We start from the raw sequence: 23,719 nt of genomic DNA on the forward strand, positions 1-23,719 counted from the left end.
CCAAAAGTTTCAGTATGAGGAAAAAGAGATTGTTCTTTGCCTTCTCTGCGTTTTGATCTGGTCACAGGGAAGAACGAAACCAGACCCAGGTGTTGAGACAACAGCAGGATGAGGCCTATCTGGCCTCTCTCAGGGCTGACCAGGAGAAAGAAAGGAAGAAACGAGAGGAGCGGGAGCGGAAGCGGCGGAAGGAGGAGGAGGTGCAACAGCAGAAGTTGGCAGAGGAGAGACGGCGGCGGGTAATGAACTTGTCTTTACTCCTTGTGATTCCCAAACTGATCTTAAGTGTGAAAGGGAAAAAACTTGAAGATGATGGGATTTGTGGGTGTTTTAATTTCTTGCCATTTTTTTTTTTTTAAGTAAGTTCTATGTCCAGTGTGGGGCTTGAACTCATCAAGAGTTGCATGCCCTGCTGACTGAGCCAGCCAACTTGCCCCCTCCTTGCCATTTTTATATTTACTACATTTTCACAAAAAGTATTTTTTAAAATGTTTTTTTGTTTATTAAAAAAAAATACATCAGTGAGCAAAAGTAAGCAAAACAACTCTGTTACATGAAAAGCAAGTATAAATGGATAACGAGCAGTTCAAAATTGACAGCAATAGTTTTTATTTCTTAGCGCCAGTGTTAGCTAATTTGGCATTTCATTCATGATCTTTTTTTTTTTTGATCTTTCATCATATATTGCTGCTTGATTATAGCCAGTGTCTTTTAGCCGTTCCCTTTTTTTCCGACAGCTAAATACCCTAACGTAGTTACATGTGATGCAATAGCACTTTGAATTAGGGTGTTTCTGACTCTTGCCAAGAAAGTTTTTTTACGATATTAGTCATTCCTTCTTCTTCTGGCTATGCAGTAAACCTACATGGTGATAGTATTCCTGTTTCCCTGTTGGAGCCATAGCCTCAACTTTGCTTTGTGTCTATACAGAATTTACAAGAGGAAAAGGAAAGGAAGTTGGAGTGCCTGCCCCCGGAGCCTTCGCCTGATGACCCTGAAAGTGTCAAGATCATTTTCAAATTACCCAATGATTCTCGAGTAGAGAGACGATTCCACTTTTCACAGTCTCTAACAGTAAGGACCGCCTAAATTGTGTGAAGTGTATGTAGGGTCTGGGCTATATATTTGGAAGCTTTTAAGGACTCTTCAGAGTGTTGTTGGTCAATCTGTTGCTCTCATGAACAGGGCAGGAAGGGCTGGGGCAGAGAGAGGAGTGCAGTGAACCATTAGGTTCCTTCAGTTCTAGCTGCCAACTCAAGGGAGCTATTAAGACTTTCTTTCATCATGTTTGAGTTCTGAAGTGTACCTTACCAGGAAGCTCCACAAAAGGCTTGGGTATTTAAGGTGGGAGGCTCTTCCATGCTGCTCAACTCACATTGGCTTCAGAATCCCACCAGAACCCCTTGCTCTGTCTCCACAGAAAACTCTGTCTCCACTGACCTAAAAGCACCAGAATGACACATCTGAATATAAATGCATGTACAGTTTGCATTCAGTTGTCGCTCTCCCTTTCTATCCATTTAGCCCGTAAGAAGCCCCACTTTGTGGAGCTACCTTGTATATTTGGTATCTAGAGGTAAATAGTGTTTCCATAGGGAAATGGTTAAAAGCAGAGTTTCTTAGAGTCTCACAGAATGATGGGGTTACCTGGGTGGCTCAGTTGGTTAAGCCTCTGCTTTCAGCTCAGGTCATGATCCCTTAGTCCTGGGATCGGGGCCGTGTGTTGGGCCCCTTGCTCAGTGGGGAGTCTGCTTCTCTCTCTCCCTCTGCCCCTCCCCCACTCATGCACTTGGGCTCTCTGTCTCTCTCTCAAATAAATAAATAAAATCTTAAAAAATGAGGATCAAATTTTCATTCTGAGATTAATAGATCTGTTTTCTTTGTCGATGTACTTTGTTGACTCAATTTCTTCATCTGTAAAATGGGTATGATAATAGGTACTCTCTAATAGGATTGTCGTTAGGATTAAGTTCATATGTAAAGGGCTCAACATTGTGCCTGGCTAGTAGTAAGCACTCAAATGCTAACTGTTGTTTTTGGTATTTATAACCAAGAGGAAATTTCTGTTTATATTGGTAGTTGGTATGTTGTCTTTCCAAATTTACCAACTATAGTAGATTCTGCCATTTCCCTGATCACTCGAAATAGTCAAGAGTAAACTGCATAATAGAAATGAGAATGCACTGTAGTCAAGTGAGGACAGGTAGCACATTTATTAGTTCTCCTGTTTAAGTAAAGAACATTGGACAAGTTGCAGAATCTTTTACAGGGCCTCAGAAACCTCATCAGTTAAATGGAAATATAATCTTCCCTTTGATAACTTTAAGCTGAAGATACCTCAGGCTAGGCACTCTAGGGGTTATACAAATGAGTGAGACATGGTCTGGAATTCATGGAGCTTACGGCCAGTAGGGAATTAAGACTCAGAGTTAATACAACGTAAAAAGTTGTGAGGCATCCTGGTGAGAGAAAAGGGAGTAGCTTTCTCATTTTATTTATCTCTCATTTATGCATTTATTCTATTGAGGGAAGTGCTCACATCCCTAACTTTGGATTCTTAAATTGGGATAACATGAATGAGCCTCGTAGTACATACCATGTAGTAGGTGGTTACTAAATGTTCATTCCCTCCTCCCTGGTATGTTTCCTAACTACTGAGGTTTGCATTAGATTATAGCTTGCATCCATGTACACTAACAGTTTCACATCATAGTACACCTGAGCTTTATGGAGCTTTTACTCCCCAAACTCTAATTGTGTATATGAAAAACCTAAGAAAAATTAACTCTCTTGAGAGTTTCAGAAGAAAATCTTTTTAGAATTGTGGAACAACAATAGGCTTCTGGCCGAAGGGGAACCAACCCGTTTGTTAACTATTTAATCCTTAAAGACTTTTTTAATTTGTTTGTCTTTAAGATTTTATTCATTTGAGAGAGAGAGAGAGTGCACAAGTTGCGGGGGCGGGTGCAGAGGGAGAGAGACAAGCAGACTGCCCGCTGAGCGGGGAGCCCAGTGTGGGGCTTGGTCCCCGGACCCTGAGGTCATGACCTGAGCCAAAGGCAGCCGCTTAACCAACTGAGCCACCCAGCCCCCCCAGTCCTTGAAGACTCTTAAATAGGTTCTCAGTTTCTAAAAACAAACCTCAGACTGAGAGAAATACTTGGTCATAAGTGGGGATAAGGCTCAGAGATGGAAAAGAAGTATAAAGGAGAAGTGTAGTGATGGTGTGGGCCTTTAACATTCATGGAGTTTATAACATATAACTGAGTAAAGATTTATAGTTTTTCATGCTCTTGCAAACTTTGTGTCATCTTCCTGTGAGATCTCCTCTTCATAAATAATCTTAAAGAGTGATTGTACTGTGAAATACTCAATTTGCACAAAGCTTAGCTCTTGATAGTAGTAAAGTGCTAAGATAAAAAAGAATAAACTGTAGAAAAATCTCCAGGTTTCATGAGTGGGCAGTAAAGTAGCAGGTGACTTTCTGTTAAATGAATGCATGTTAGAGAGAATCCAAATTATACTCAGCCCAGGACTCATTTTTCTGTTAGGAACCAAAAGCAACCTCTGGAGATGATGTGCGTTGTCAGTGGCAAACAGAAAATGCCAATTTTATACCAGGGTTGAATATTTATAAGCAAGATTAAAAAGGAAACAAAATGTTGTTTAAAGCCTATGTTGCGGGGCACCTGGGTGGCTCAGTCGTTAAGCGTCTGCCTTCGGCTCAGGTCATGATCCCGGGGTCCTGGGATCGAGCCCCGCATTGGGCTCCCTGCTCGGCAGGAAGCCTGCTTCTCCCTCTCCCACTCCCCCTGCTTGTGTTCCCTCTCTCACTGTGTCTCTCTCTGTCAAATGAATAAATAAAATCTTTAAAAAATAAAAAAAAATTAAAAAAAAAAAAAAGGGAGCCCGATGCGGGGCTCAATCCCGGGACCCCCGGATCCTGACCGGAGCCGAAGGCAGACGCTTAACAACTGAGCCACCCAGGCGCCCCGGATGTGGCTTTTAAATACCATTGTCCATTAAGAAGAACCAGGGCTCCTTGGAAAAATGGCTGATTCCAGAGCTGGGGCAGGAAAACACAAGATCAGTCTGGAATACCTTGGGCCAGAAAGCAACGAATTATTCAAAAAATGATGGAGACTTGCCACAAAGACACAGAAGCCATCTTGGATGGGCTCTTTGACTCCATCTGGAACATTTGGATGACATTGAAATAAATTTTGAAATAAATATTGAAATAAAGTAACATTATAAGCTACTGAATAAAATAGGGAATCATGACTCTGTGTTAATATAAATTAAATAAATTGAAAGTTTGAGGAATAGATATCTCTGTAGTTTCAAAGTACCTCCCCACAAGATCTCTTTAATTACAAAGGAGAAAGGAATGGCTTCAACCATGGAGAGGCCTGGTATCACCACTTTAACGGAGGGATCAAAGTGCACATTATAGGTACTGGGGCAAATCAGAATTATGCTCCAGCTAGATAGGATGCATTTAGTAGAATGCAGCATCATTTCTTTAACACTTCTGCCAAAGAACGTACCTGAAATCTAATCGTGAGTACACATTAGACAAACAAATTGAAAAACATTCTGCAAAATAACTGACCAGTAATCTTTAGAAGTATCAAGGTCGTGAAAGACTAAGGATTTGTTCCAGACTAAAGGAGGAGACTTAGAAGATGTAATAATGAAATGGAATACATAATCCTAAACTGGATGCTTTTGCTGTAGAAGGCAACTAGCAAAACCTGAAAACTTTAATAATAATTTAATATATATTGTTATGTTGCAGCATTAATGTGCCAGTTAAATTTCCTGTGTTTTGAGGGCTGAATTATGGTTATGTAGGAGATCGTCCTGTTTATAAGACAGACACAAGTATTTTGGGGGTGACAGGACATCAGGTTGGCAGCTCATTCTCAACTGGTTCAAAGAAAAAAATTCTATGTTCTGTACTTCCACTGTTCTGTAACTCTCTGATTATTTATTTTATTTTATTTATTTATTTATTTTTTAAATTTATTTATTTGACAGAGAGAGAGCACAGGTAGGCAGAGCGGCAGGCAGAGGGAAAGGGAGAAGCAGGCTCTCTGCTGAGCAGGGAGCCCGATGCGGGGCTCGATCCCAGGACCCTGGGATCATGACCTAAGCTGAAGGCAGCCGCTTAACCGACTGAGCCACACAGGCGCCCCATCTCTCTGATTATTTCTAAGTAAAAAATTTTTAGCTCTATATCAGGATGTCAAGAAAAAAAACAGATGAATCACTTCAGAAGTAGGCCTAGCATGGGGCTGTGTAATCTCTTAAAAGAGCTGCCCTACGTATTTGCTCTGTGAAATGGAAGGACCTCACAATAGAATTCCAGTGTCATGCGATGACTTAATATTTACAGTCATCCTGGAGAGAGCTGGCGAGGGGATATTTGATTTCATCGTTGTGTTGTCTGTCTGTCTTTGTCTTTCTCTCACTGCCCTTTTTCTATATGATCTGCAGGTAATCCACGACTTCTTATTTTCCTTGAAAGAAAGCCCGGAAAAGTTTCAGATTGAAGCCAACTTTCCCCGGCGGGTGCTGCCCTGCATCCCTTCAGAGGAGTGGCCCAACCCCCCCACGCTGCAGGAAGCAGGACTCAGCCACACAGAAGTTCTCTTTGTTCAGGACCTAACAGATGAATGACATTTTTTCTTCCTCTCCCCTCCTACCCTAATCCCTAAAAGAAATGGAAAAACAAAAACAAAAAAAAAACAAGAGAGAGAAATTCATATTATTATTATTATAATACAATATTTTTTTTAAAAGACTGCTGCATCCTAAGGAAGGATCAGAAACCATGCTGCCTAAAAGAGTCACCACCTGTGTGCGCGCGCACGAGGTCAGCAATGAACGTTTCCGCTGGCAAGCCCACCCTCCCCTACTGCCTCTGCACCACGCACCTTCCAATGAAAGGAGACTCTTCACCTCCAACCCAGTCATTGTCCCTACTGGGGAAGGGGACATTCCCACTGGTTCTCATTCGTTCTTTTATGGAAAATAAAAGTGAAAAAACCTCTATCATCCAGCTACTGCAGCATCTTCTGAAAACTTGCTTCTCCCACCACCAGAGAATAGAGGGAAGAGAAGGCACAGAACAGAGATGTTCCTTGAACTTCCCACAATTTATAAATAACTTCTAAATGTTTTCTGTTGCTTTGTAATGACCAAAGGAATGAGGCTGATATAGGTGTTTTTTTCCTTAACTTTATTTGGTAAGAGCCAATTCTTAAGCCCATGAGTTCATGCCCTGGGCTCCTTAGCCCACAAGAGTGTAATAAAGGTGCCCTGGGCTGGTTTGTGCTTATTTCTGCCATTGTTCCTCTCACATTCCCAGAGAGGTGGTTCTTTTTGGTCCAACTCTTGCTGTCCTTTCTTGCTATCTATGTGCCCCCCTTCGAGTATTGGGAGGAAATCTGGGTTCGTTGCCCCACAAAGACCGTACAGATATACTCATATATGCAGCGTGAACTCTGTGTATACTCACTATACACATGACTGCAGCTTTCCCTTGGAATCTGTACCAGGTGGTTATTACGGGATCTGAACCAAAGGATAGCGACTCTTCATTCCTCTTCTGACACATGCATGCTCTTCCTTCCCAGCCCTGAGCTTTCCTGAACTGCCAAGCTTGGTGTTTCCCAAAGGAGTAGCAGGACCTATGGTAGAACCAGCAGAACCCCGTAAGAGTTCCCTGCCTGTCTCTGGGAGTGTGGTGATGGTGGTGGTGATTTAGGCGTAGAACTAGAGACCTTGAAGGGAGCCAAGACAGAACTCTCAGCCTGTGTAAACTGTTGGAAGGCACATTTAGTTTCTGATGTAGCCACCTGCTGGAGGCAGTTTTTAATCCTCTCTATTGCTGTGTTGAAGTAATAGGGTTTTTTAACCTCTGGATATCTGTGCTGTGGTTGAGTTTATGGTAATGGGTACATGGGTCAGGCCATGTATTAACAGATGCCAGCATGAACTGGCAAATATTCCAAAGTGTTCTACAGCTAGACTGGTGCAGACTCGTAACACTGCAACCTACTGAAGTAACTGTAGTTCTAGCATGCTGTGAGGCCAGGGTTCATGTCAAGATAAAACATAACTTGGTAGATTTGCAGTTTCTAAAGGCTTTCTCTCTTGCTTACCTAAAGTCTAAGGGCCACTCTTTTAGGTAGCAGTGATGTGTCTTCTATTCTCTGTAGCCCTCAGGGGTTGGGGCAAACACCAAGGAACAGAGTAAGGAACCTCACACGAAGCACCTGGGGAGCCTGGGAATTTCCCAGTGGCCTTGGCACAGGTGTCTAGAACACCATCTCTAGGAAAATTTAATTCTGCTCCTGGCTGCCTATTATTCCACTTTGTTTCCTGCTGCCTGAAGCCCAGATGAGTGGGAAATCACTGTCCGACTGTTGTGTTGTCATGAAAGGAATCTGGAGGGAATACCAGGATAAAGCATATTCTCCACTCAACCTTATGTGAATTCTGCTTCCTGCTGACAACCATGCAAAGAGGAATTTTCCACTTAACTTGGAGCCTCCCTCCTTGTTGAACTCACAGCTGTTTCCCTGGCAGTACACAGGAGGGGACGACATTAAGGGCTTTCGCTAGGTTGGGTGTACCAAGTATCTTGCCCATACCTCTTTGGGAAGTTGTAAAACTTTTTCCTTAATTCAGTCTGCATCCTATTCTACAATGTGCACTTTATGTCTCTTGCCCTTTTAAAACTTGTTCAGTGAAGGAGGTGAGATGCCAGAATATTAGGAAAAAGTCTATGTCGGTACAGTTCTTGTGATGGCCTACCCATTACTTCAGGTTTCAAGAGGTCTTATCTGAAGCACATGTTCCTTCCTAGTCCATCTTAAAACAGGCCTGCTTTGCTCAGACCACCTCCCCCCCCTTCCTTTCTCCTTGCTGACCCTAGGGCTGCTGCCTAGGTGCCATCTCCCTTCCTCCTCCGTGAAGGATGCACGTTTTGTCACTTAAAGCCAGTACAATCTGTTACTCCCAAGGACCTCTGGGAACTTGATGGGACCTGCAAGGGAGAAAATACTGAGAAGTATCTGCAAGGATTTCCTCATTTCCAGATCACCTCTGGGTTATTTCAGCTGTTTATCAAACAGCAAGTCATCAACCTAACAAAAACACTTGTTTCAAGTTGTGTTCTGCAGTCCCAAAACTGAAGTTGTAGATTCAGCTGAATAACCATCAGAAATGGCCAAGCAAAGACAACCTGTTGGAGTCAGTTGAATTTCTGCAGCCTCAGTGTGGCCTTTCTGGTCTTTTCTTTCACTTCTGCAGAATTTCCTGCAGCAAATACTTCTTTGTAACCTTGTCTTCTTCCACTATGGTGTTTGGATAAAATATGACCAGAGGAGAATATTTATCTCTTTAAAAAAAAAGGAACCTAGAATCTTCAACTGAGCAGTCATGAAAATTGCTAATGGTGCCAAGGCCAAGGAAAGAGTTTCAGAAAATGACTGTGGGAAGGAGTGCTAACCCCCAGAATGCAAAATCAGGGGAGAATTATCTGGTGCTTGAACAAGGAGCTCCACTTTACAACTGGTTTTTTTAGGACTTGTGAGGAACGCAGCAACAGGAAATCCATCCACAAAGGATGCAGTGCCCCAACTTGTACTGCACCTGAATAGTTATGTGATAATTTACTGAAGAAATCTAGTGTACTTTAAATTTTTTTCATAAAAGTTTACATTGTATTGTAGGTTAACATTAAATGTTTTATAACAAAAATCTCCTAACAAGTTGTGGGTCTTTCTGTCCAGGAGAGATGTGGTAGGTATTTTCCTATGTGTGAAGGAAAGTTTGGGAAGTCATGGGGTTGGGAACAGGGTATTGCATTGCTGAAAAGCAAGGTAGAATCAAAGAAGAGCAAGGAGTTAAAATAGTGTATTTCAGTGAAAGGGGGCAACTTAGTGTGGTGTTAGCCGGAGCAGACAGATCCAGGTTCAAGTTTGGGCCTTTCTGACCTCAGACAAGTTCTTTAGTTTCCCACAACTATAAATGAAGTTAGCACCATCTGTCTCAGGATGGGTTTGTAGGTTAATCAAATGTATATGAAGTGCCCAACACAGGTGTCATTGTTCACTTTCTCCATGGGAGTGTATTTTGAAGGAATATTTTCTTGCAGTTGTAACTCAGTTTTGTAAGGGATGCCATGTCTTCTGCTAGTACAGACCTATGTCCTTGTGAATGAGTGCCTGAAGAAGAGTCACCTTTGATCTAATGAAGTCTGGACTGTTGGAGCTCCCCTCCTAAGGTATTTTTGCTTGTTTTCTTTTTTTTTATTTCTGAGAGGAAATGTAAGCCTTGGTTCTTTGCCTTTCTCTTCCCCACTGTCTGACCTTGCGCAGAGAACTCATTCCTGTGAGCTACGAATTCTTGTCACCTTCAGAGTCTACCCTGTTGCTTATCTGAAGATGTGGGCTTCCATTTTGTTTGTTTTTTGTTTTTTTTAAATGTAGATCTTAACTATAAACTAGAAAGTCTGCTCAGTCTAGTTAAGTCTGCAAGAAGCGTTTGTTCACCTAGGTCAGAATCCACTTTTAAAAATGAACACTTCACAATTGATTGTGAAGCTTATATGTAAAATTTTTGCCATCAATTAACAGTAAAGGAAGATTTGAACTCTGATGCCAAATACACTTGGTTTCAAATCCCGGCTGTGACCATGGTTTTGGCCAAGTGACCTCAACTCTAGGCTTCAGTTTCATCATCTGTAAAATGGGGCCAGTTGTAGCCTTGCAGTCAGGATGAAGTGAATTGCTGCTGCAGTTACCTGGCACACAGTAGGTGTTCGGTAAGTAATAGCTCCTATTACTGTTTTCAGCACAGTCTGTAGCTTGCCCACTGCCAACAGTTTATCCTAGATACAGATGGAGAGAAAAAGGGGAGGGGTTAAGTTGACACTTTGCTTAATGCCTGATACTTTTTCTTGCCATGCCTCCAGTGTTACAACTCCATGTACTTTTCCCCTGATGGAGCCACCGGCCCCCAAAGTCTCTTGCTCCTGACCGTGAGCTGAGCCAACACTGTGCTGAGCTTCTCCTCCCTCTCATGGCTCTACCTCTCCCCTTTGCTGTCTGCCCTTCTTGGTAACTCCAAATGATGCCCCAAACTCCCAGGTTTCTAACCCCACTAAGCTGAAACCTGGTTCTCTCTTGAAGACACTACCTCAAAAAGCCCTTAAGCAGATACTGCTCATTTTCCTTCATATTTTGGAACCAGGAAAGGGATCTGTATTTCTCTTCTGCCGCTTTGATGCGCTGTTGTCCAGGACAGTGTTCCTGAAGCACATGCCATCTGCTTGGACTACTTTATCCTGTTCTGGTTGCTACTGGACATTCCCCAAGATGTTGGCAACTGATACTTTCTTCTCCACCAGCAACCTAGGTGACTCTTACATCTACATATGTGGATTTCCTAAAATTCTGGTCCTACTGCTCCTGATTTGACTTGTGTAGCTGCTGAATGTAGTAGAAAGAGGCTTTGAGTCAAATCTGAATTTGAAACTACCCCTTGCTGAGTGCTCTAGGGTGTTTCCTCATCTATAAACATCAAGGCAGTGCATCCTTGGAAAGTTCAGATGCTCTTTAAATGGACTGCTGTCTGTGAAGTGCCTGGTGGTAGGTGGAAGGATGCTTAGTACATGTTTGCTTTCTTTGCTCTTGTCCCTCCCAGCAGTGCTGTGCTTTGAGGTAAGCCTTCAATGTGAACTGCTTCACCCTCAAGACCTCAGAACCAAACCCTTCCTGACCACAGCCTTTAGTGCTCCACTGTCCCTACACTGCCCATAAGGCCTTTTTGTCCCTCTCCATTCCTCTCAATCTCCCTACTAGAATTCTGTTGGTTTCATGGCCCTCTCCACTACAATTCAGTGTTGTCACAATTCCCAGAGTTTAACTGAACCATTTGATGTCTCTCTTGTTCCTTAAGTTGCAGAGTCCTAGCATGTACCACAGTAAACTGAGGAGCCCGGGTGTTGGTGCCCACTTCTGTGATCCAGCTCTAGGAAACTCCCCATGCGTTTCTACCGCATAGGCACTGCTCCACTGTGTCCCCTTTCTCAAATCCAAGCCCACCTGCATCCTCTTCACTCTAAGTCCATTACTAAAAAGCCTACTTCCTGAGAAATTTGAGATCTTGTCACAGAACTTCATCCGCTTCCTTTTTCACCTCAAAATTGTTCTGTGATGTTACCTGCTTCCTCTTTCCTTTCTGTCTTGTGGGTGTATTTTCTTTTGAAGGAGATATAACTTAAACACAGTAAAATGCCCGAATCTTAAATCCACAGCTTGATAACATTTTACCTTTATGTGTACACCAAAAACAAGATGCAGTATATTTAATCACCCCAGAAAGTTACCTTGTGTGTCTTCCCAGTCTATAGCTCCTCAGAGATAACCACTATTCTGACTTCTTTCACCATAGAAGTTTTGCTTGTTCTTAAACTTCGTATGAATGGACTGTGTGTGTGTGTTTGTCTGTGTGTGTGTGTGTGTCTGTGTGTGATTTTATAAATGGTTTTTATTTTTTTTTTTAATATTTATTTATTTGAGAGATAGAGCTCAAGCAGGAAGGAGGGGGAGAAGCAGGCTTCCCGCGGAGCAGGGAGCCTGATGCGGGGCTCAATCCCAGGACCCCAGGATCATGACCTGAGCCGAAGGCAGAGGCTTAACCATCTGAGCCACGCAGGCACCCTATAAATGGTTTTTATTTAGAGAGAGTGCATGAGTTGGGATGGGGGAGAGGAAGCAAGGGAAAAGGGAGAAAAAATTGTAAGCAGGCTCCACACCCAGCACAGAGCCTGACGCAGGGCTTGATCTCATGATCTTGAGATCATGACCTGAGCTGAATTGAAGAGTCGGATGCTTAACCCACTGAGCCACTCAGGTGCTCCTGTTTTTTTTTTTTTTTTAAAGATTTTTATTTATTTATTAGAGAGCGAGTGAGAGAGAAACAGCATGAGAGAGGAGAGGGTCAGAGGGAGAAGAAGGCTCCCTGCTGAGCCAGGAGCCCGATGTGGGACTCGATCCCAGGACCCTGGGATCATGACCCGAGCCGAAGGCAGTCGCTTAACCAACTGAGCCACCCAGGCGCCCCTGTTTTTTTTTTTTTTTTTGCCCCTGTTTTTTTAATTAAGTAATCTCTACACCCAACATGGGGCTTGAATTCAAGAGTCACTGAGCTGACTGAGCCAGCCAGGCGCCCCATCAATTGTTTTCTTTATTCAAGGATTCCTATTCATGATAGGAAACTTTAGGAAGTGCAAAGAAACAAAAAAAAAAACCTTCATAATATAACATTGTCCAGAGGTATCTATTGTTAATATTCCAATGTATGTGTTCCCAGACTGTATATAAAAACTTTTTTTTCTACAAAAATGCAATGGCATTGTAAATATTGTATTATCTCAATTTCATATGTTCTATATTTTTTTAAATGACTGCAGCATTTCACTGAATGGACGTATCATAAACTATAAACTGATAAAAATCCTCATGACATTTTAGGTTGTTCAACTTTTTTTTTTTTTTTGCTTTTCTAAGATTGAAAAACATCTGTGTAGTGATAAATGTACACATCCATGCTTGTTTTCTCAGGGGAAAAAATCCTAGAAGTGAAGTTACTGAGTCACAAAAGGATGGAAATTTTGCTTTTTTAAATGATTGATTTCCAAATTGTAGTGCAGAAAAGTTATTTATACTCCTGCCCAGCAGTGTGTGCTCAGTCTCCCATTTGTGTCATCATTGCCAGAACCTTAACTAACAACTATCCCCTTTTCTTTTTTTTTTTTTTTTAAGATTTTATTTATTTATTTGAGAGAGAGAGAATGAGAGAGAGCAAGCACATGAGAGGGGGGAGGGTCAGAGGGAGAAGCAGACTCCCTGCCGAGCAGGGAGCCCGATGCGGGACTCGATCCAGGGACTCCAGGATCATGACCTGAGCCGAAGGCAGTTGCTTAACCAACTGAGCCACCCAGGCGCCCGCAACTATCCCCTTTTCAATCACTTGAATCTCCCTTCATGTTCCATCTAAAAATGTTTGGCATCCCCTCCCTTGCAAAACCTTAATCTTACCCACAAGTTACCGTCCTATTTCCTTTCCTGCCAAGATGGCTTGCATAGCCAGCCTCCACTCTTAACCTCCTGTTGATTGAACTTCCATCCCCACTAACCATCTCTTATGGTCAGCTGTAACCTCCTAATTGGTCTCTTACAAGATCTCTGTAAATGTAAAAGTTCCCCAGTTGGTACCTGATATAGAGTCAAGTGTCCCCTTGTTTCTGGCCCACAGATTGGGGGTCAGATTATGTGAACTAGGTTAGGGAATCACACTTTATCCTGAGGGCCATTGAGGGGCTTTAAGCAAGAGAGATACATCAGATTTGGGTTTTAGAAAGCTGATTCTGTCACTGGGGAGACTGGATGGGAGGGGGCAGGACTGAGAGGTGATATGATAGAGTCCTGGATTAGGAATGGCTTGGGGATGGTGGGGTGTTAATGATGGAAATAAGGACTATTTAGAAAGCACAATGACCGGGAGGACCTGGAGGCTGATGAAATGTGGGGGGTGATGGAGTGAGAAATTGAGGATGATGTCCAGGTTTCTGATGACTGCATTTAGGAACAGACAGTCACTGGTGACCTTCACAGGTGCTAGATCAGTGGAGTACAGTATCAGAAGGCAGAAGTAATGAATGGGAGATGAAATAGAAAGATGAAATGTAGGCAGCGCTCAGGAAATTAGTCAGTGGAAGGTATTGGAGGAACTAGAACAAGCCAGAGAGGAGCTATGAATGAGGAAAGGTCATTTGTTTTAAGGTGAGAGAGACTTCATTATGTGTAAATGTTAAAAGCAAAGAGATTTTAGAGAAAAAGGTTGAAAATGCACAGAGAAAAGATAACAGAAAGATGCCCCTGGGTGGTGGAAGGGTTGGCCTTAGGAGGAAGGATGGGAACAGAAGTTGGTGTATTTGTAGATTTGAAGGCAGAAGTTGAGAGTGTCTGCATGTGATGGAGGTTGATGGGGGTCAGAGGTCTAAGAATACTGAAGAAGAGTTGAAATAGCCATTTTAGAGAGCAGGCCAGAGTATAGGAAGATTTAGGTGGCTTTCTGGAAAAACTGAGAGCCCAGGTGAGACTGAGACCAGAATTCATGGTGGGAGTAGACATGAAAAGCCAGGTAGTGTCACCAGTCTATTTTCTTCCTACTGCCAATTTGCTTTCTGAAAACAGAGATCACATGTGGGCATTCAATTTTCAGCACCCCCTCTGTCCCAGGTGAAAGTCCAGCTCCTCCGCCTGGAAGATGGGGATTTCAACTCTGGGCCCTTACAGAACTGTTACAGCTTTGTTTTTCTGTTCTTCCATATAGTCACACTAACTAACCATTACAGATCTCTTGATTGTTCCCTAAACACACCATGCACTTCCTGCCTAAAGATAAACTAACAACTGACACTCAAGAGAAATGGTTAAAAGATATGCTGTCAATTTCTCAAACTCTTCTGATTGCCAGCCAGGCAGTGCCTAGACCATGTGATTCTGGTCTTCCAGAAACGTATTTATAAGACTCTGGCTTATTAAAACACAAGTACGGGGCGCCTGGGTGGCTCAGTCGTTAAGCGTCTGCCTTCGGCTCGGGTCATGATCCCAGGGTCCTGGGATCAAGCCCCACATCGGGCTCCCTGCTCCGCGGGAAGCCTGCTTCTCCCTCTCCCACTCCCCCTGCTTGTGTTCCCTCTCTCACTGTGTCTCTCTCTGTCAAATAAATAAATAAAATCTTTAAAAAAACAAAAAAAAACACAGGTACTGGCAAGGAGAGTAGATATAAATAATAATTAGCATGGTATACCAATTTAGGAACATACACCTGGATCTTTTCAGATAGCTCTTACCTTTTGGTGCCTATATTAGAGATCATTAGTTGCAAGTAACAAACAGGAAACTACTGCAGCTAATTTAAGGAAAAAAAACATGTGTTGAAAGACTATGGGGGTATATCCCAGAATTGAAAGTCAAATCTCAGAAAGGGTGAGGTCCAGGTTTCAGAAAAGGAGGGTTGGTGGGAGGGTGTTGTCAGAGGTAGAGGACATCCTTAGGATGTCAGGACTCCCACCTTTGGGAGGGAGGAACATAATTGGCAAGTAGATTGGGGTTTTTGTGCTTAGTTGCACCCCATATATGGCAGGGCATTTTCTTTTTAAAAAATTGCAGAAAAGTATAAAGAAGAAAATAACGCTTATTCACATTCCTACTACGCCAAATTATTAATATTTTGGCATATTTGCTTCAAGCTTTTTTTTTTCCTGGATATACTTTGGTTAAAATCATATAAAATGTTTATACATTTGCTAAAATAAATCCATTCATGCTCAGCAGATGTGGCTAATTTCTGGCTGAGCAACCTGCCATTGTGTTGAGCACTGACCAGCAGTGAGCCGTCTGTTGTTCAGAGGGCTTTCCCAGCGTGCACTTCTCTGTCAGAGACTTGATCTGAGGTTGAAAGAACAGCAGAGGCCAATGGGTTTGCCCCAGCTTGTCAGAACTATGGAAGCCAAGGAGAGGATGGTTCAAGGAATCATCATTTGTACAGAAAGATCATTGGATATGGGACAGTTAACAGTTAATTCACTATGTTGGGACACTGGAAAGAAAGAGAGGGCAGGGCCTGTGCAAACACCTGGGCCCCGGGACTGGGGTCATCTTCCCACATGCTTTTCTTCCCCGCAGCTCATTTGTTCACTTATTCAATCACCTGTTGAGAAAACCCTCACTGATGCCTACTGTATCCATGCCCTTTTGTTAGGATCTGGGAACATGGTGACTGTGATGGCCCTTGGTCTACTGAAGCAGAGACATGGGCAGCTAGCTGGATTGATCATAACAGGTGAGATGTGTGGGGAAAAGCCGTCTGCATGGTGGGCTGTGGAAGCAGAGTAGAAGTGTGGCCTGCTCTGGCTTGAGGGAGGGATCTGGGGAAGCTCACTTGAAGAGGGGACATTCAAACTGAACTTTGGAAAAGGAGCATGCTTACCAGGAAAAGTTAAAGCATTTGAGGCAACATAGTGTGGTTCAGGGGCAAAGGCTGCAGGGGTGGGTAGACAGACCTGGGCTTGATCCCTTGATTCCAACTCTACTGTGTGTTGGCTTTGGGATCTTTGGCAAGTCCCCTCCCATCTCTGAGCCTCCTTTTCCTCAGCAGGAACTATGAGGGAAGTAGTAACAGTTTTACAGTAAAGAAAACCGAAGAAGGACCCCCTGAGGGATAACTCGTCACCATGGTGGGCACTCACGAAATGTGAATAGTGTTCCAAGCAGGGGGAACAGCATGCACAACACGGGGGTAAAAACGGCATGTTGGAGAAACCATGAGAACCTGGTTTGACTTGAAGGAAGGAGGGAGATGCAGGGGCTGACAAGAGTGAGACAAGATTGGGATAATAGTAGTTCTACCACCTCCATCCCCTCCCTTAGGGAAGCTGGAGAGGCAGGTGCGAGGAGGGAAAGACAAGTATGGAACCCCATTTCTTTGACATCACCCATCTTCCAGTAAAATGACAAAGGGGGTTTATCTTTAGGACTGCAATCAGTCTGACTTCAGTTTCCCCATTCATAAAAAAAGGAAAAGAAGAGACAAGGCTCTTCCTGTTGCATCCCAAGAAGTTGTAAGGTGGCAGTGGAGCATGGAGGGGGGTGGGGAAACAGACTGAAGGAGACCTCTTTTTGGGTTTTTTGAAAGTGGGTTTTCTGACTTGGAGAACGCGGGAGTGGAAAGACTAACCAGGTTATCCTGACTCTCCCATTTTCTACCTGGGCCTAGGGCTATCCTGGGGCCTCCCTGAGCTGTAGCTCCTCCAAAGGGAAACCAAAGATAATACGTGCCTCAATTCAGGGAGCTGAAGAGCAAATGAAACACTATGGTTTATAAGGCTCTCTGGGACCTGGCCCCTGACTTCCTCTTCAACTTCATCTCTTCAACTTCATCCTGTGCTCTTGCCCAAACTCATTCTTGCCTCTGGGCCTCTGCACATTCTTTTCCCTCCTCTGGAATGCTTTTCTCCTGACTAGCTCCTCTTCATCATTCAGGTCTCACTGATCTCAATGTCGCCTCCTCTGGGAGACCACCCCATTATCATGACCCTTGTGATAATTTGAAGTTATTCTTTACTTACATATTGTCTATTTTGGAATGCCAGCTTCCTGGAGGCAGGAACTTTGTCTCATTCACTGGAGTTCCCCCACTGCCTAGAACAGTACATGGCTTTGGGCAGAAACAGCCAGTTCTGTTGAATGACTTTATTTAGCACAAACAACATGCAAAGCACCCTACAAGGTGCTGAGGACTCAGTGGCAGTTAAACTGCCCTTATAGAGTATGTAGCTTTTACACCTTCTGTGCCCAGAGAAGAACTCTGAAAGTCTTTCCCATCAGTACACAGGCTGAGTTCAAAGGGTTCCGAGGCACAGAAAGTATCTGTTCCTGGAGCTCTATCTTCCTCCCCAGGGACCTATGGTGTGCAATGCTTGGAGAGATGTCACCAATTCTACCAATTGTTATTAAAGACACACTTTACTGCCAATTCATTCATTCTTCAAGAAATGGCTACCATGGGCCAGGCTTAGTTGTAGTTGCTGGCAGGCAGAGCTTCTGATAGAACAACGGTAACCAGAATGACCTTCTACCCACCCCCCCATTGCCACACCTTCAAGTAACAGAACTACAGCCCAAAAGTGATAGGATTTTTAAAAATATTTAATTTTTTTTTAAGTAAGCTCTATGCCTAAAGTGAGGCTTGAACTCACGACCCTGAGATCCAGAGTCGCATGCTCTACCAACTGAGCCACCCAGGAGTCCCAAGATGATAGGATTTAAAAAAAATTTTTTTTAATTTATTTTTTATTTGAGTATAGTTGACATGCATGCAACATTACATTAGTTTCAGGTGTACAGCTTAGTGAGTTAACAAGTTTATACATTATGCTATGTTCACTACAAGTGTAGCTGCTGTCACCACACAACGCTATTACAATAGCATTGACTATATTCCCTATGCTGTGCGTTTTATTCCCATGACTTACTCATTCCATAACTAGAAGCCTGTCTCTCCCTCTCCCCTTCACCCATTTTGCTCATCCTCCCACCCACCTTCCCTATGGCAACCATCAGTTTGTTCTCTGTATTTATAGGTCTGATTCTGCTTTTTGTTTAATAATTTTTTTTTAGATTCCACTTATGAGTGGAATCATATGGTATTTGTCTTTCTCAGTCTGACTTATTTCACTTAGCATAATACCTTCTAGGTCCCTCTAGGTTTCCCACAGTTGGCTGTACTACATTACATTCCCACCAACAGTTGCTTTTTCTCCACATCCTCACCAATACTTGTTTCTTGTCATTTTGATTTTAGCCATTCTGACAGGTGTAAGGTGATACCTCATTGTAGTTTTAATCTGCATTTCCTTGATGATTAGTGATGTTGGAGTTGAGCATCTTTTCATGTGTTTGTTGCCTATCTGTATGTCTTCTTTGGAAAAATGTCTATTCAGGTCCTTTGCCCATTTTTAATCAGATTGGGTTTTTTGGTGATGAGTTGTATAAGTTCTTTATATATTTTGGAAATTAACCCCTTATCAGATATATCATTTGTAGATATCTTCTCCCATTTGGTAGGTTGTCTTTTTGTTTTGTTGATGGTTTCTTCTGCTGTGCAAAAGCTTTTTATTTTTATGTAGTCTCAATAGTTTATTTTGCTTTTGTTTCCCTTGCTTCAGGAGACATATCTAGGAAAGTGTTGCTACAGCTGATGTCAGAGAAATTATTGCCTGTACTCTCTTCTAGGATTTTTATGGTTTTAGGTCTCGTATTTAGGTCTTGAATCCATTTCAAGTTTATTTTTGTGCATGGTGTTAGAAAGTGGTCTAGTTTCATTCTTTTACATGTAGCTGTCCAGTTTTCCCAACACCATTTATTAAAGAGAGTGTTTTTTTCCTATTGTGTATTCTTGCCTCCTTTGTCATGGATTAATTGACCGTATAATTGTGGGTTTATGTCTGGGCTCTCTATTCTGTTCCACTGATCTGTGTCCGTTTTTGTGCCATTGCCATACTGTTTTCATTACTGCAGCTTTATAGTATGTCTTGAAATCTGGTATTGTGATAGCCCCAGCTTTGTTCTTCTTTCTCAAGATTGCTTTGGTTATTCAGGTCTTCTGTAGTTCCATACAAATTTTAGTATTTTTTGTTCTAGTTTTTTGAAATATGCTATTGGTATTTGGATAGGGATTGCACTGAATCTGTAGCTTGCTTTGGGTAATATGGAAATTTTAACAATATTAATTCTTCCAATCCATGAGCATGGAATATCTTTCCATTTGTGTCACCTTCAATTTCTTTCATTAGTGTTTTATAGTTTTCAGAGTACAAGTCTTTCACCTCTTTGGTTAAGTTTATTCCTAAGTATTTTATTCTTCTTGGTGCGATTATAAATAGGATTTTTTTTAAATTTCTCTTTCTGCTACTTTATTATTAGTGTATAGAAACACTACCAATTTCTGGATATTAATTTTGTATTCTGCCACTTATTTCTTTTATTACTTTTAGCTTTTGCTGGAGTCTTTAGGATTTTCTATGTGTAGTACAAAAATGATAGGATTTTAATCTGATTCATAATGTCGGCCTTTATCCAATTTCCACAGGCTTTTTTTTCTTTTTATTTTGAAATAAATATAGATTTATAGGAAGTTGTAAAAATATTACAAAAAGGTCTTATGTAACCCTTATGTAACCCAATGATAACCTCTTACATAAAACCAGAAAATTGACATTGATATAATCCACAGATTTCACGTTTTACATCCACCCATTTGTGTGTTTGTAGTTGTCAATTTCATTACTTATATAAATTCATGTAACCACACCATAATCAAGATACAGAACCATTGTATTGCCACAAAGATCTTAACCCTCCTACCCCTTTATAGTCACACACACACACACACCCTTGTTCCGCCATCCCTAACCCCTGGCAACCACTAATCTATTCTCCATCTCTCCTAATATTGATATATATACATATATAACCTTTGTGATTGGCTTTTTTCACTCAGCATAATTCCCTTGAGATCCATCCAAGTTGTTGCATGTATCAATAGTTCCTTTTTTTTTTATTTTAGTTCCTTTTTTTTTTTAAGTGATCTCTACACCAGATGTGGGGTTTGAACTCATGACCTCGAATCAAGAGTCGCACACTCCACTGACTGAGCCAGCCAGGATCCCCTAGTTTGTTCCTTTTTATTGCTAAGTAGTATTCCGTGATCTGGATGGATCACAATTTAACTATTTGCTCACTGAAGGACATGTAGGTTGTTCCCTATTTGGGGTGATTACGAATAAAGCAGCTATGAACATTTGTGTACATGTTTTTGTGTGGACATGTTTTCATTTTTCTGGGATAAATGCCCAGGAGTGCTGGGTCATTTAGTAAGTATATGTTTAGTTTTAGAGGAAACTACCAGGCTGTCGCCATGGTGAAGCTGAACAAAGAGGCCAAGCAGAGGCTGCAGCAGCTCTTCAAGGGTGGCCAATTTGCCACCCACTGAAGCCTTGTTCCTCTCATGATTCACCTGGGATTTAAGAGGGGTGCAGATCCTGGAATGTCTGAACCAACCCTTTTTAGTTTACTTAGGGGATGAAGAATTATTTGATCATCTGGATTTGGAAGCAATTAATGGACAGGAACAACATGGAAGGTGTGTGTGGTGGCTGGGATAAAAGATGGGACGTCCTTTAGACGCTCGTTAGTTGAATGGTCCAGGGCTCTTCACAGATGCTTCAGTGGCAGAGTGGAACCTCTACTGACTTATTTATGATAGATTGTATCAAAATAAATGTTAAAAAGATACTTGCCAGACTATATTCCAGAATGGCTGTACTATTTAATATTCCTGTCAGCAATGTCTGAGAAATCCAATTCCTCTGCATCCTCACCAGAATTTGATATTGTCACTATTTATTATCTTCATTGTTTTTACAGGTGTGTAATAATCTTATTGTGGTTGAATTTGCATTTCCCTAATAGCTTATGGTGGTGAACAAATGAAATATCCTCTTAATGTGTTCATGTCTTTTGCCCATATTCTAATTGGATTGTCTTTTGTTGAGTTTTGAGAGTTCTTTATTTATCTGATATGAGTAATTTCTCACATGTGACTTGCAAATTAAACATTTAGTTTCTGGTGAAGTCCAATTTATCACTTTTTTCTCTTTTATGGATTGCTTTCAGTGTCATGTCTAAGATCTCTTCACCTAGGGGCTCCTGGGTGGCTCAGTTGTTAAGCGTCTGCCTTCGGCTCAGGTCATGATCCCAGGGTCCTGGGGTCGAGCCCCACATCAGGCTCCGTGCTCCACGGGAAGCCTGCTTCTCCCTCTCCCACTCCCCCTGCTTGTGTTCCCTCTCTCGCTGTCTCTCTCTCTGTCAAATAAATAAATAAAATTAAAAAAAAAAATAAATTGTAAAAAAGATCTCTTCACCTAGCTCTAGGTCCTAGTGAAGATTATCACTTGTTTTCTTCTCAAAGTTTTCCAGTTTTATGTTTTACCTTTAAATCTATGATCTATTTTGAGTTCATTTTTGTATTGTGACTTAAGGTCCTTTTTAATTTTTTTATGGATGCCCAACTACTCCATTATTATTTATTGAAAAGCCTATCCTTCATTGAATGCTCAAAAATTAGCTGGCCATACTTGTGCAGGTCTGTTTCTGGGGTCTTTCTTCTGTTCCATTGATCTACTTGTCTCTCTCTCTGCCATGTTGTCTTAATGCAGATCTGCAGCAACTCTTAAAATCAGGGAAGGTGAGTCTTCTCACTTTATTCTTGTTTTTCAAAGTTAGCTACTTCTTTGCCTTTTCATATAAATTTTGAAGAATGTCATCTCAAAAAAAAAAACCCTGTCAGAATTTTGATAGGAATTGCATTAAACCCATAGTTCAATATGGGAAGAAATCACAATCTTTACCTATTGCTGAGTCTTCTGATCTGAGAATATGACCATGTTTCTCCATTTATGTAAGTCTTTGATTTCTTTCATCCAGTGTTTATTGATTTTCAACACACAAATCTCATGTTTTGTTAGATTTATGTTTCATCTTTAGAGTGATTATATAAATTTTGATTTTCATGTGTTCATTGCTACTATATAGAATACAATTAATTTTTATATTCATCTTGTAACCTGTGACTTGATGAACTCATTTAGTTCTAAGTTGTTTTTTTTTTTTTGTAGATTCCTTGGGATTTCCAAAATCTCCATGGGATTTTGATAATTTATAGGTTATCAAATTTATAAATAGGGACAATTTTCTTTTCAGTCTGTGTGTTTAATTTTATTTCCTTTTTCTTGCTTTATCCTATTGTGCTGGCTAGGAGTTCCAGTTTGATATTGAACAGGAGTGGTGAGAGTGGATATCCTTGCCTTGTCCTGATCTCAAGGGTGAAGCACCTAGTCTTTCACACATTACATGTTAGCTGTCGGGTTTTTTGTAGATGTTATTTACCAAGTTGAGGAAGTTACCCTCTTATTTCTAGCTTGCTGAGAGTTTTTGTCATGACTAAATGTTCAATTTTGGCAAGTTTTTTTTCCATCAAATGATAAGATCATGTCTTCTTTCCCATAGGTTTTTTTAAATACTGAAAAAAGCTTAGAGACTTCCCTAGACTTCAGACTAGGGCCCTGGGAACTCCGTTGCTATCACTGGTCTAGTCCAGCACTGCCCAGTGTGCCCCAGAGAATGCAATTTGAGCACTACATGTAGCCAAACAAGCCCAATATAGGAAGTGTTGCTCACAGTATCCATTCCTAGAGGCTTATAATACACAGCATAACCAAGGCTCAGAGAAGCCCTGCAACATAGGCTCCTATTACCTTTAGTGTGTTATTTCCCAAACTTGTTTAACCACAGAACCCTTCTTAATCCCCCTTATGCTCCCATAGCACCATCTCTGAAACACAGAGAACCACTCAACTAACTGTCCCTTATTTTGTAGTTGATCCAGAGGCTGAAAGAGAAGTGACCTGACCAAGGCTACAGATAGTGGCTTCACAAAGACACCAGGTCCTGGGTCTCCTGACCCCAGCTCACTGCTCCTGCTCCAGATCATGTTGCTTTGACATGCTAACAAGTCAGCGGATATCCTTGCAGCACCATATACCATCATGGGTAAGAGGAATGTAACTGCATCACCAACCTGGTCCTTGGGTGGTTCTCAGGCCCCTAGTCCCCACTGAGCCTGGGGATAAGGGACTCAGGTTCATGTAGTCTTAGTAGGGCCTGTGGGTGGGAGGGTATGTAATGCAAGTCAGGCCAATCATGCTGGTGTAGCTCCCTGGTATGGTAGTGAATGGCTCAGGGATGTACCCGCAATCCAAACTGGGTCTAACAAGACTCCATCCCAGAAATCCCATTAGAATTCCAGGGGAAAAAAATGGTTTTCCCATGGAATGATGCCAAACTAGAAGACACTGAACTAGAGCTACCAAGAACCACCACACAGAAGCAGCTCCTTCAAAACAAAGTTGTAAAATGAAGGAGACCTTGGTTTATAACATGCCCAAGCCCAATCCAGTCATGCTTGAGGCAGAACCTACCTCCAGAACTGAAATGACAGACCAACAAAT

General features: G+C 41.9%; 1 protein-coding gene, 1 non-coding gene and 1 pseudogene across 3 annotated transcripts in view; 2 read left to right on the top strand and 1 right to left on the bottom strand.

The window, feature by feature from the left end:
• Nucleotides 1–8,775, top strand: part of FAF2 (Fas associated factor family member 2) — a 69,130-nt gene extending 60,355 nt beyond the window's left edge. For both annotated transcript variants that reach the window (XM_006747916.3, XM_081826360.1), the window contains 3 exons: nt 68–239; nt 931–1,074; nt 5,503–8,775. In XM_006747916.3, the coding sequence (XP_006747979.1) occupies nt 68–239; nt 931–1,074; nt 5,503–5,685 (499 nt within the window). In that variant the 3' untranslated portion in view covers nt 5,686–8,775. The remainder of the gene's footprint in view (nt 1–67; nt 240–930; nt 1,075–5,502) is intronic.
• A 9,048-nt stretch (nt 8,776–17,823) lies between these two features.
• Nucleotides 17,824–17,896, bottom strand: TRNAQ-CUG (transfer RNA glutamine (anticodon CUG)). Its single transcript has one exon. It is a non-coding gene; the product is annotated as a tRNA-Gln (tRNA).
• A 2,331-nt stretch (nt 17,897–20,227) lies between these two features.
• LOC145722615 (mitochondrial import receptor subunit TOM7 homolog pseudogene) lies at nt 20,228–21,184 on the top strand (annotated as a pseudogene).
• The last annotated feature ends 2,535 nt before the right edge of the window (nt 21,185–23,719 follow it).

The sequence above is a fragment of the Leptonychotes weddellii genome, chromosome 7 (genome assembly GCF_054177405.1).
Source record: "Leptonychotes weddellii isolate Sample4059 chromosome 7, ASM5417740v2, whole genome shotgun sequence".
Lineage (NCBI taxonomy): Eukaryota > Metazoa > Chordata > Mammalia > Carnivora > Phocidae > Leptonychotes > Leptonychotes weddellii.